The sequence below is a fragment of the Zosterops lateralis genome (assembly GCF_965231275.1).
Source record: "Zosterops lateralis genome assembly, chromosome: 8".
Classification (NCBI taxonomy): Eukaryota; Metazoa; Chordata; class Aves; order Passeriformes; family Zosteropidae; genus Zosterops; species Zosterops lateralis.
In genome coordinates this window covers 2,233,225-2,246,809 of record NC_139768.1, presented here as the reverse complement: position 1 = coordinate 2,246,809, position 13,585 = coordinate 2,233,225, and the positions used below count along the sequence as shown (strand labels likewise).

Genomic DNA, 13,585 nt, shown 5'->3' with positions numbered 1-13,585 from the left:
TGCTAGCAAAAAACCTCTGAAATTTATCTAGAACTCAACAATGTAAAGCCAAAAAAAGACTGAACCTTTGAAGAGCAGCACAGGGAGGGAAGTAGAGAAAAAGGGAAATTCACGTACCAGGCAGCTGTTTAGCAGAACCAATTCTTGCCACTCTAATTTTGATTTTGTCATTAAGCCAACTACAGAAGACCTAGATAAGTGTTAAGCTTCTTGAGTACAAAGTTTTGCATATCCCCAGCAAAAGGTGATTAAGATGAGCATAGATGGCAAGCCAGAAATATACAGACACACAATCTGCATGTGTGCAATTGGCAGATTTACTGACATCAAACCAGTACAGAACCAAGGCTCTTGATACCCTCTATCCTCAAGACTCTGTCTCCAAGAGAAGGAGTCTGGTGCTTCTCTCTGCAGCTTTATCTAGCTCCTATCTATTGATAATATTGAGGACTGAAACAGGAAGAAGTCATCACACGGAATATTGAAAGAATGAACTGTTATCTAGACATCACTTTAGAAGCTCCAAAATAAGGAAAGCACCCCATCGTGTTGTTCTATTATGGCAACACAGTATGTTCAGTTCTTCCCAAATTCTAACCAATACTGTACCAGAGAAGACAGGCACCAACATTTATTCCTCTCTTCTGCAAGCATTTACAATGGAGCACAGTGCAGCATTCACCCCAGGAACTGGCATCACATCAAGGATTTCAATTAAATACATCATTAGCATTTTACTCTACAGAGAATCAGGTAAGGCACAAACTGTATGTACTTTACCAAGTGATGAGATCCTGCCTTCATACATGCCCCATAGGCATTAAAAGTCTCAGCACAAAGGACCTCATTGACTTTAAAAGCCTCACCAACTGGCAACATGTTTGTTCACAGGGTACACTTGTTCCAGCCACTACTGGAATTGTATTTAAAAGACCCAGGATCTGCTGCAGCAAGTATCCTCTCTCCTCAGCAATTAGATGGAATGCAACTGTAGTTTTTTGTTAGAAATCAGGGGGAAAGATACCATTTCTGCTTTTCAGAAAAAGAAAGTAGAAAGTGTTTGTTCTGGCTTAAATATTATGCTTTAAAATGCTGCTTACAGACACACAGGAAATTTGCTTATTACTGTCTGCTAGAACTTGTAACATTCAGATTAATGCTGAAGAAACAGCCCCAACTTCCCCCTCCCTGTAGAAGACTGTATTTTTTAAACAAACGTCAAGTTGTTTCTTTAAAACAGTTTTGAGAACATTTAACATTTATCTCAGTACTGACCTGAAAGTGCCTCTCTCCACGTCCTGCCCACTCAGTCGGACGTGGATTCCCTCTTTGAGAACAGAGCCAAAAGCCATGTACTCTGCCAAGGCCCAGTCAACCAGCCTGTTCTTGGTCATTTCTGAGCGGGCTTTCAGAATCCTAGAGAGTCCTACATGGAATAAAGATCAGAAATGAAGATGAAGATCAGAAATGAACAATTCTGTTTCAGAGAAATTCTCTGTACACATGACATTCACCATTCTCCTTCCCCAGTGGCTAAGCTAAATACAGATACTAAATCAGGTCTACAAACTGTTCTTCTAGAACTGAACTGCTGGAGAAATAAAACTACTTGCTTCCCAAGCAAACAGCTGTGTAATGTTCATACCTTGTTTTTGAAGAAGAAAGTAAGATTGACTATGTCAGAAACTACTGAGGACAATTAAAAAGACCCACGGCAAAATTCTTCTTCCTCAATATTTATTTTCACATCTCTAACATCAAGTACTGTTTTATAAGAGACTGAAAACAGCAATTTAGTTTCTGAATTTTTCTCTTCCTTCCTTCTCTCATTTTTTCTTGCCATTTGTCTTATTGCACTTCTGGAGATGTTATACAGTGAAAAAAGGCTGGATTGATCAATACCATGAGTGTCATAATAATAGAAAAACTGTAGCAGCTGCCAATGGACTTTCAGTTGGTAACCAACAGCTGACTTTTCAGTGAAGATTTTATAACCTCCTGAGCCAAAACACAAGTTACAACACTGTAACTTTCAAAGGGAACAAAAACTTCACAGCTGCACACAGGTGCTTCCAGATTTGAGGCCACAGGTCTCCTGTATTCACTGTCAATTGACAGCATCTTATTTTCACATCCACACTGATGATTTTGGTAAGCTAAGTCCCATAAAATAAGTCCCATATGTTATTTTACCATATTTCCCTTCCCCTTCTTTCCACAATTTTACAGAAAAACACCCCACTTTCTTTCCAAATAAAACTCTCATTGAAATTGCCTCATTTTAAGTAAAAAAAAAAATCCTGAAAATTTTCCCTTTAGAATATACTAAACATTTGATAAAAAAATAATCTTCCCAATGTTTGTTGCAAGACTATATGATATTAAGCCATTTCGTTCTAGGGAAAGGACAAAGTACTTCAAATTTCTATTTCTCTCCTATTTCTCCCCAAATTCTCTCTCATGACCTTTTAAACTGCATAAAAGAATCTAGCATACCATGATTGTTTTGAACCATAAATCTACCTTATATACTGGTAAGTGTTCCCCAGTGTCAATGGTTAATCAGCTTACTAACAAGAGACCAATTTACCTTTTTAATTAGAATGTCTAATACTCAATTTTATTGGGCAACTGTAATTTTTCATTTATCAGTGTCACAACAAATGTGTAGAAGAGTCAAATTTATCCATTAATTGTATCTGCTCAACAAGCCTGCAATTAGTAACTGAGAATGACCTACCATCATTACTTGTGTTTCATTTCCCAAAGGAACATAAACACATAGAATATTTAAAGAAGACAAATTTTATTCCTTGATGGATGACTCTAGAGAGGATTAGCTTTCTCTCTTTAGAGATTTTAAAGAGAAACAAGCTCTTCTTTCCTTATCTTTAGTATGTACAAGAAGAAAGATCCCTAAGCAAAGGGTCTCCCATGGAGAGGGTCTCCAAGGGTCTCTCCATGTTTCCCCATGGAATGAGAAGGTTATTGCTCCCAATAGTTGCTGGATTTCAACCTGCCCAGGAAATAAAACTATATCAGATCTCTGACACAGTGCTGGGGCTCCCCAGTGAGACAGCACTTACTGTAATAGATGCCAAAGTGAGGACTGAATCTTTTCAGAACAAAATCTAGGACTTTTTGGAAAAAAAAAAAAAGCAAAAATGAAAGGAATTATTAACTTAAGGTTGCAAAGAGACTTTTACCTCCCCTCAGAGGAAAATCTATTTTAATGAAGTATGAAACAGAAGTGGTGTGACACTGAAAGAACATTATGCTGAGAACAAGCAGCAGGAATTTAAATGTCACATTCTTCTCACCCATATAGAGTGGAAGAGTCAAAGTAAAAAAAGTCACAGGCATTTTCCTCTTTGAGAAATGACCCAAGAAGAACTTCTGTACAGAAACACTGAAATGGAGCAAGACACGAAGCCAGCAGGAGATGCAAAGCCTTCAGCTGACCTGAGTGTATCTTGAAGTCCTCGACTGGCACTGAGCTGGCGACGTTGCCAATGTGAGTCAGCAGCTCCTCCGAAATGCCCGTCGGGGGACAAGACATGCTCTTGGGCTCTCCATCCACGTTAAAGAAGCCTGGCAGGAAAGGATTTGGTGACATGTTCAAGGACTGCTTAGGAGATATGTATATTGCCTACAATTTACTCAACAAATCAAGTAACATTCTAAGCAGCATACTAAGCCTAGTTCTTCCCCTTTTGCTCAGAAACAATACTTTTGATTGTGTCCATGACAGCAGAAGCTGATCTTACAGACACACAATGATCTATTTTGTTTCTGCCTTCACTCCCTGTGAAGTCCAAGTATGTGGGCAGAGGCAGCCAATAAAAGGCATGTGGCACCTCAATCCCTCAAATAAAAATAAATAAATGAATAAATAACATCAGACATACTCCTTCTTCTGATAGCCCAGACAGTTAACAGTACAGGAAACACACTTCTCTGCCAAACCGGAAAATGGCTTTTTCAAAGTCACAGCTTACTGTGCACATTTTTTTAACAAAAGCATTTATTTCAAGTTTATCTGGCAGAATGCTACATTTACTATTAACAGGGACAAATCAAAGGTCACATATTCCATTTTAAAGCAATGCTGTCTGATAAAATCTATTTAAATCCTAGATTTTGGACTCAAAAGCACATTTGAGCAACATCAGGATAAGTGAAAGGACACTCCTTACCAGGCCAAGGTGAATCCAGCCAGTGCTTGATATGAAGGATCTTGTTATCCTTAGATCTAGTATATGCTTCTTCACATATTCTGTCATACTTTGCAATTTCTTCCTGTAGAACAAAAAGGTTTTAAAATGGATAAACATAACAGCCTTATATCTTACAGATGACACCTCTCATTTAGCACGATAAAACCAGCTGTTTAACTCCATGAGAAAATTTAGTTACAATAATACCAATAAATAAAATTAAATTTATCTAGGATCAAACTGCCTTCCAGGAAAATGCTTAAATAAATCATTTAACTTTAGACAAATCATTTCATTCATTGGACAAGTGTTACAGAGGAGTGTACCAAGAGCTGAAGCTGCAAGCATTGCTCTAAAATGAGACAAAACTGAAATCAATTTTTTATGTGCAACATATTTTAATTATTTCAGAGCACTTCCAGTCCTTTTGTTACAACAGTAGCATTTTACATGAAAATACAAGCCAAATTCAACCACAGATTGTCAAAGGGTAAAGACTCATCAAAGTTTTCAAGCAGGCAGCATACAGTGACAGTTGGATCTTTCTCTTTACAATTCCTTGGATTCCCTCTAACTCTGCTGGTGTGTACCTCAAACTCCTGCAGTGTCACAGTCCCATCTGCAATCAGTTTGTCAGCGTATTTCTTCAGCACTGGCACCTGCTTATGGATCTGCTTGTACATCAGGGGCTGGGTGAACATGGGCTCATCCATCTCATTGTGCCCTCTCCTGCGGTAACAAACCTACAAAGGGAAAGATTGCTTCTGTTGATAAAGAAAAATGTAAAATGGAATATTTCCATTTCAGAGTTTTACAGAGATTTTAAGAGGTTTATTGTATAAAAAGCATTCGTGGCTTCTTGTGGGCATGTTAGTTGTTTGGTTTTTTTAAAGTGAGGAAACCAAAGGCCTTTAAAATCAAGTTTGTTCCTTGACTGGACATTTTAAGCTGTGGAAACATGAGACCTTGGAAGGCCAGGGCTCAGGTCCCCATTCAGTCACCATGGTGTCATGGGGCAGGGGAGTCCCCACAACCCCAATCCCAGTTTGGCTGTTAATAAACAAGATGGGTATGATGAATAGCCCAAAGATAGGATTTAATGCATCAGATCATAGGCTGCATCCAAAGACAAGGGGTGTGCTCAACCTGGCATTTTATAGGGTTTTACATGGGCAGGTGTCCAATCTTGGTTAAAGGGCAGGGGGCTTGACCTTATAAAGCCTAAGGTCATGAACCAACAGGGATTACTCTGTATTAGCATCTTCCTAACACCCCACCTGCCAGAGTTCTCAGGTTTCACGAAGAAATAAAGAGTAGTACACAATGCACAGAATGAAAAGTTCAGAAAACCAAGACTTGCCAAGTCAACGACCACGTCCTTATTGAAAGTGTTTCTCCACTCTGCAGCCACGTTGCACACGTACATCACTGCTTCAGGGTCGTCAGCATTCACATGGAAAATGGGAGCATTGACCACACGAGCAACATCAGTGGGGTACGGAGAGGAACGGGCCATACGGGGGTCTGTGGTGAAGCCAATCTAAAAGTTCCAGAAACTTCTATTAAAATAATTTGGACACTTCCCCCTACTCTGTTTTGAAGGTGGCATTTAATAGTCATCCACACAGCAACAGGATCAGCTTTTTATTTTGGCTAGCTAGCTTCTTTTTGCTCCCTTAAAAACCAAAGCAAGCCTATGTCACTGTTTCAGACACTAAAGACAAGCAGGCAGCAGCAGGTCAAGCAGTGAAAGTTTTAATTTAATTTCTGATTCTATCTACTTATGTACACTTTGTACAGAAGGCCAGAGATTGGCCAAAAAGGTCACAATTTTATGAACATTACTGGTGAACATCACTGTCAGTTACGTTTCTCTTCCTAGAGAAGAAATATGTAAACACATAGATAAATTCTAAAAATACATATAGTTTACATGAAGCTGTGTGAGAATCATGCTGCCAAGATTCAAAGACTCAAAAGCAAGAAAATTCAGGGCAACAAGACTAATCCAATTAAGTATTACAAATTGAATGGAATACATGCAGGTGATAAAATATTATCCACTCAAGAGTTGCTTGATACCAGCATCATCTTCAGAAATATCTCAACCATTCTAATAAAATCAGAGGGGGCAAGGAACCCAGTTAATAGCAAACAACAAAAAGAGACAGATGGGCAAATATTCAGCAGAGAAGTTGATTGGAAAAGGCTGTACTTGTTACCTGGTTGTTGACCACAACGTGAATAGTGCCATTTGTGGTGTAGGATGGGAGGTCACTAAGATGAAATGTCTCATAAACCACTCCCTGTCCTGCAAAGGCAGCATCCCCATGTAATAATATGGACATAACCTAAGAGGAAGAATTGTACACACTTATCCACACATATATTAGAAAGGAAAGCTGCAATTTGAGCTTCTCTGCAGGATTTCTTGGCTCCGTATTTCTGTAGTGCTTATAAAATAAAACAGTAATTTTATAATAAACCATAAATCTCTCAGCATTCTGCTGCCTTTTCTCACTTTGCAAAGGAAATAAAGCTTCAAGGCTACTTCCTGAAGTTACCCTTGAGGTCTCATGTCAGAAATCTTACCTAGTTCAACAGGTGATACATTCCTTTTGTGACGGAGGAAAAAGAGAAGATTCTGTGACATGAAACTACTGGCAAACTATTTTTACTGGAAATACCACGAAAACCATTAGAAGTTACTGTATTAAACAATCTTTACCTTTTTCCCTGCTGTATCCCCTCGATAAAACTGTTCAGCTTTTGTTTTGCCTTGCACAACAGGATCAACTGCTTCCAAGTGAGAAGGGTTAGCCATCAGGGACAGAGTGATTTTCTTGTTTGTTTTTCTGTTGATCCTCTCATGGTACATTCCCAGGTGGTATTTTACATCCCCAGATCCCTAACAAGGAAGACGTAATCACAATTCAGAAATGTCATTTGGACCTGCACCATCTGATTCACTGGGCTCAAAATTCATGCTTCAGCCTGAAAAATGCATCTGGTTACCTGAGCATCAGTGTGCACTATGAGTTTGACACCATAATTTCAGACTGGGACACTGTTCCTATTCTATTATCTTACTGTTGTCATCAAATGTCAAATAAATACTTACAGCATATAAATACTCTCTTCATTCATCTAAAACATGCTTAGAGGTTATGAACTCCATCAAATGCAACTTTTTTATCTACAGTCACTCCTGAGAGACCTTCTGCATGTTACAAGTATAATGTAATTTTTAAATTTGTCAAGAAATTTCACCAAATATGTTCCTCAAACTAGAAAAGAAGGTGTTGCAGCTGATAATGCTGTTTTCTTAGCAACCATGACCAAAACAACTGAAAATTATCTTGAATGTTGACCTCTTTATACAGATCTAATGAAAAACCATCTTACCTCATCAGCTGCTTCAAGTTTGGGATCAAACTGACAGAAGATCTGCTCCAGCTCTTTTCTGATTACATTAGCCAATACATTCAGCCGACCTCTGAGAAAATTCCCAACACAGTTATGTCTCAAAAATAGTACTAACAGAGTCAACAGTATAAAGCCTACAAAATCTGCAAGCCACCCTGTCAGAAATTTGCAAATGTTCTCTTCAAACTTTAGAGCCTGAAACCCTTAATTCAACCCTTTTTCCCATTACAAATTTCCTCCAATGCATTCCCTCATTTTAGAGCACAAGTGAATGTTGTAGCTATCTAGCAGTCTTTAAATAATCACATTATAAATCAGTTAAGGCAGACTGCAAAAGTAAGTTCAATCTACCTCACCAAGCTTTCCCAGCTCTAGAGACTCTGTGCAATGGCAGAGACACCATGGCTGCTGCCACATTTGTTTGCAGCTTCAAAGTATCCTGAAGACAGTTTCTCTACCATTTATTTTGGACACCTGTAGCCTCTTACTGACAGGCATTTGTTAGAGTTCTGTGTTTCCATTACTTGTTATGACTCACTCTGCCTACCTCAATCTCTCTAATACCTACTTTTTAAATAAAATTCTCAAACCCAAAACTTGTCCCACCACACTAAGCCCATTTGTTGGGGTGTTTCCATTGGCATTACCTGTGAGGCATTCCCATTATAACATATTCGATGCCCATTTCACTGGATTTATCGATGATGGTCTTAAGTGCAGGAATCATTACTTCACATCCTTCCAAACCAAATCTCTTTTCAGAAGACCACTTGCGAGCAAGGAAGTCTTCAAATCTTTGCCAAAAAGAAACACAAAAATGAGAGAAATTATTTGTACTAAGGTAATGTAGCAAATATTTATTGTTTCCCATCTTATAGCAAATAAAGTTACATTAAATTGTTTCAAAACATCCGTGAATACAAGTTATACGCCTCTGGAATTAAGTCACACATAGGGAGGGAAACAGAGGAGAGAATTTAGTCTTCTTTCTCCCCCATCTGAAAAACTATTTATTAGGACTTTAAAACAATTGAGAATCCCCTTCACTTCTCAAGTTACACTCAGTTCTCATGTACACAAATCTGAGCACTGGGAAAACAGAGTGACAGCAAAGAAGTCTCCTCTATGAACTGAAAAAAATATAACAACCTGTATTTTCTAACACTTGTAAAAAAACCAGAGTAGAAAACACAGCCATTCCACAGGTCTCATTCAATAGCAAGGCTCCTCAGACTGTGTGATGTAACACTCAGGAATGGGCCAAGAAGCAGGACACTGGTGTCTCTGCCTCAGCTCCAGCAGCAGAATGATGTCAATCCCTGACAGCTCTAAGCTCTTTTATTCTTTAATGCATTTGGGCCAGAGGCAATGAGAGTGGTTAAAAAGTACCTTTTAAACAAACAGTGAAAGGATTATACATTGTAAAGCTTGGAGATAGGAAAGGCAAAGAAAATACATCTGCATGGAAGTAACTGTACTGGTTACATCATCTGTGCAGTGCCTCACCCCCTAACACTGCCATAATCCATTAATACTCAGCTTATTCCTCGCTTAGAATCCTGAAGTCCTAAAGGCAGTGATATGAACTGTTGCCAAAATCTCTCCTGGCTCACCCATCAACACCTTACAATCCAGCCAGACCCTCAACTGAGCTGTTCTGCCAGATTTCCTCAGGGAAGTCTGTGGGGCTATGCCAGTTTTTTATATAAAGGGAAAGGGCTGTGCCAAGTGAACAGCAGGTCCCACATGGTGAAGGAAAGCAGTGCACACACTGATTTCTTCCTCTTTGCAGCAGCAAGTTCAGCCAGTACTGGACAAGCAGGAAGTTCATTACTTGAGGCAATCTGCCACTAAATGTGCAGTATTTCACAGGCACACCTTGCCAGGCCCCATGTGGCAGTAGGAGACACAGAGCCCCAGCCTCTGTCACTGCACACATTCAGTACCCAGAGAGAAAAACATCTGCTGAAAGCTGGCTGCTCTCAGAAGGGACTGATCTGGAAATACTTGACCCTGCCCAGGCTCCACATCTTTACTAATGCATTACAAAGTAGCTCAGAAATATATAATGAGTATTTTACATAAGGAGGAGTTTAAAATGACCCTTTGTTCAATAACCTATCAGTGAAAACCACAAGGCATGAGAAATACAACTTTAAAATTCAGTTTCAAGTACCTAAATTCTGTAGTTCTTGGAATGAACATTTTTAAAAAGAATCTTAAGCAAAGCAATGAAAACCTGCTTTACAAAGCCACAAATCTCAAGAGGACAACCATCTTTCCACAAAACCAGACCTTTTTCCTGGGTCATTTTCAGACAATAAAATAAAAAGCACTCTAAAGATAGCTGGATAGAAATTTTTGTAAAACTTTTTTTTCTTCCCTGTTGAGCAGACAATTAATTTGGCAGAAGATGAACATTAGGTTCCTTCATGCCACTAGAAACCCCAGATCTGTCCACAGCTTAGGTAGGAATATAAGCATAAATTCTTGTCTTAGGATAAATGGAGATGGTTCATACTGAGGGTCTTGTTAAACAAACTTACTCAAGCTTAATATTCACTTGATCATTGAGTGTCATTTTTTGTTTCTGTTTAAATGAAACTTTTAATGAGACATTATAACACCAGCAAACAAAACATCTGGCAAAAATATCTTTTGACACCTCCAATGAGCACTTCATTTTTAGGTCTCTGAACGTAGAATCTTAACCAAAAAGTGTGCCTTTACAAATCTCTGATTCTCGTGTTTAACAAAGGAAATACACACTGTTTCAGACTGCAGGGACTGAAATAAATCTTGCGTCTGAGCAGCCTTGTGCCAGGGGCAAGAGGATAATTCGATCTCTGGGATCACAGTATTTCCACACAGATAGCCACAATGGGAGCAGTCAATAAGCTATTTCCAAATGTGCTTTCTTTTACTGTAGATACCAAAACTGCTGCTGCCAGGTTGTGCAACAGCACAATATATCTTAGCACATCTCAAAATGAAAAGGGCAGAAACAGTACTTGAAATCACACACCGACGTTGTTCTGACACTTATTTCCTGAAACAGGCTACAAATCTCAAACACAAATGTGCATTACTAGTGTGCTGAAAAAACTTTTTCCTAATTCAGCTCCTCAAGCCACTGAAAACAGTGCGAGGCATGCCACTAAAGGCCTTTTAAGATATCAGACTAAGTCACAACAGGGACCCTGACAGATTCCTCATAGCACACCTTTTCCTTTGATAGGGCAGCCAGGTTAACTACACCCACCTGTACCCCAGATTGCAGTGAGATTGCCCCCCCTACATCAGCAGCTTGCAGATCCCACAGCTCCCCCAGGCAGCAGGCACAGAGCAGAGGCCCAGCCCAGCCCAGCTCACCTCATTGAGCGCACCAGCCTCGCCAGCAAAGTCCTTTTATCCTCATTTGTGAACTTCATAACTCCCGGCGTCTCAAACTTCTGACGGATCCACTGGCACTGCTCCACATCGTTGATGAACATGAACTCCAGGCCAATGTGTTGGCAGTAGGTGTTCTAGAAAGTGAAAACACCCACAGAGAACCTTTAGGAGCTAATTGTACAAAGAAACTAATCTATTTTTAAAATTATATTCTCTGTTATTCTCCTGAAAGCTCTCACATCTTCCTCTTACACAATATCTTTCCCAAAGTAATTCTATAAATGAATAAATTGTTTACTGGATCTGGTTTTGTATCACAAAGTTTTCTCTACGAAGTAACATTTCAAAGTTTTTAAAATGGAAGATTCTCATCTGGTGCTACACTCAAAGTAGGCAACAAACCTGCCTTACACTGACTGGCGCATTTCACAGGCATAGTACACTCTTCTTTAGATGCACCAGCAAAGATTTCAAGTAATTCATCAAAATTTGTGTCTTTTCTCACGTCTTTTTTAAATGTCACCTTAAACCAAGAAATAAAGTCAGGGAGAAGACAGCTATGAAGCCTAATGCAAATTATCTGGTAACTGTCAAGTTTCAGAAACCTGGAAATGTGAAAAAAATAATCCAAGCAGCTGAGAGCAGAGAAAGGACATGGAGAAATGCATAGACACATCAGAAATTTTATCTCCTTGTTAATTTTTAAAATTTTCCTTTTCTTATCTTAGAAAGATTATTTCATTAGAAAAAATATGTCTAAAAGACATACAAGTCAACAGAAGTAAGACCTACTGTGAGTTTGAGACAAAACTACTCCCAACCATAGTGTGTGCTCTCTACTGCCTTTAAGGAGTTGAATGTTAACCTCTATTAAAAAAAAAAAAAAAATCTAAAGCTCTAGAGAGAAGAGGAAAGCAGAGGGTTATCTCTCCTTAACACAAATCAGTTCCTTCAGGCTTTTACATTTTGCAATTGATTTTGTTCTTTTATCTGCAGATCACAATTTTAAGGATTACTGCTACACAGATAAGCTAGAAGTGCAAAAACAAACAAAAATCCCCTCAATCAAATATAGAGCTCAAATGCACAACGAAGATAATGTGGTTTAACAATTTGCCATGCCTCAGCTAAGCCAATGTAAAAGTCAAGCACCTGGGAATATCCAACAATGACTCACTCGACAGTCTACAAATTCATTATCATTCCTACTTGCTGCATTGCTATTTGGAGTTCGCCTCTAATGATATTTGTTCCTTCAAATTAGGTTTTCTTTGAATTATTTTAGCTTTGATGACTTCCTATGCCATAAACCATGTCACCTGTCAGATAATGAAACTAGAAAAAAGACTTGGGATGGAAAACAAGGACCATCACAGTCTACAAGCCACAGCTGGGCTTTCATGAATTTGGTACCCAGCCTCCATATTTTTCCTCAAGTAAAGGTCCCACTAGAGGTGAGGATCTGAAAGCAACCCCTGAGTGTCCTGAACAATATCAGTTCTTTCCAGAACAAGGGCTGGCATTAATATTCCACCCTATTCACCTCTTTTATATTCATCCTTAATCTACGTATTTCCACTATCCAGCTAATTGCACCAGCGGTGCTGCTACCTCTAGAAATAGTGCACAGGTTATTTTTAATGTTGTTGTTATTAATACCTGGCAAATGATAAGGGGGGGGGGGGTTTGTGACTGACACCTGGAAAAAGTTCACTCCGGTCTGAATGAAAAGAATTGGCAAAGAAAACAATTAAAACAAGTCCCACTGACCTCCAGGCGTTTGATGATCTCTCGCAAGGAAAGGCTGTTCTCATTTCCTCCTATGAAGGTGGTTGTTGGCAGCTGAAAGACTTTGTCCAAATCTGATTCATGCAAACCATAAAACCCTACAACAGGCACATTATTGATTTGCAAAGCAGGACAGGAGACAAAAAGAAAACCAGCATTGTTTTTCAAGCAGTGACAATTATATTTAATAAAGCAGCATTAAGAAAGAAGATACCAGATTAAAAATTGAAAGTGTGACTATTTTGAAGGTATCCATTAGTAAAATGGACTTTAGTCTGGATTTTAAAAAGAGTGTTTGAATTTAATAGTTATTATTTGATTCCCTCTTAAATGCTCAGATGAAACAACTGAAATTAGAATAATCCAAGCCTTTTTTATATTTTACCATATTAAGACACATAATCAATTTTCCATACTACTTCTTGCAGCTCATTATTTAATAAAATACCTGACTCTGTCATGAGCAACAAACACAAAGAGAATCCCTTCTCACCAACAGAACCAGTTGGTGGAAGCATTTTACATTAATAGATAAACAAAGAAATTCACAACAGGTTCAATAAAATGCTGCACAAGCACTCTGAAGAACTTTCAAGGTATTTCTATTCACCTTCTCTCTCCTTTTAGAGAAATTAGTTTGAAATAGTTGTGTAATGACCTGTACAGCCCCCAGGCAGTGACCTCTTATAAAATACACAGATTTCCACACCCCAATCTAAAACTTGTTTAACCACATTGACCCATCTTGATTTGGACATATC

General features: G+C 38.7%; 1 protein-coding gene across 1 annotated transcript in view; it reads right to left on the bottom strand.

The window, feature by feature from the left end:
* Positions 1-13,585, bottom strand: part of OGDHL (oxoglutarate dehydrogenase L) — a 47,354-nt gene that overhangs the window by 17,720 nt on the left and 16,049 nt on the right. Inside the window, exons 5-15 of the mRNA XM_083866761.1 lie at positions 12,807-12,922; positions 11,016-11,170; positions 8,291-8,437; positions 7,623-7,713; positions 6,946-7,125; positions 6,440-6,568; positions 5,578-5,757; positions 4,808-4,960; positions 4,197-4,299; positions 3,463-3,591; positions 1,276-1,426 (exon numbers count right to left, since the gene is read on the bottom strand). Of these exons, the coding sequence (XP_083722887.1) occupies positions 1,276-1,426; positions 3,463-3,591; positions 4,197-4,299; positions 4,808-4,960; positions 5,578-5,757; positions 6,440-6,568; positions 6,946-7,125; positions 7,623-7,713; positions 8,291-8,437; positions 11,016-11,170; positions 12,807-12,922 (1,534 nt within the window). The remainder of the gene's footprint in view (positions 1-1,275; positions 1,427-3,462; positions 3,592-4,196; positions 4,300-4,807; positions 4,961-5,577; positions 5,758-6,439; positions 6,569-6,945; positions 7,126-7,622; positions 7,714-8,290; positions 8,438-11,015; positions 11,171-12,806; positions 12,923-13,585) is intronic.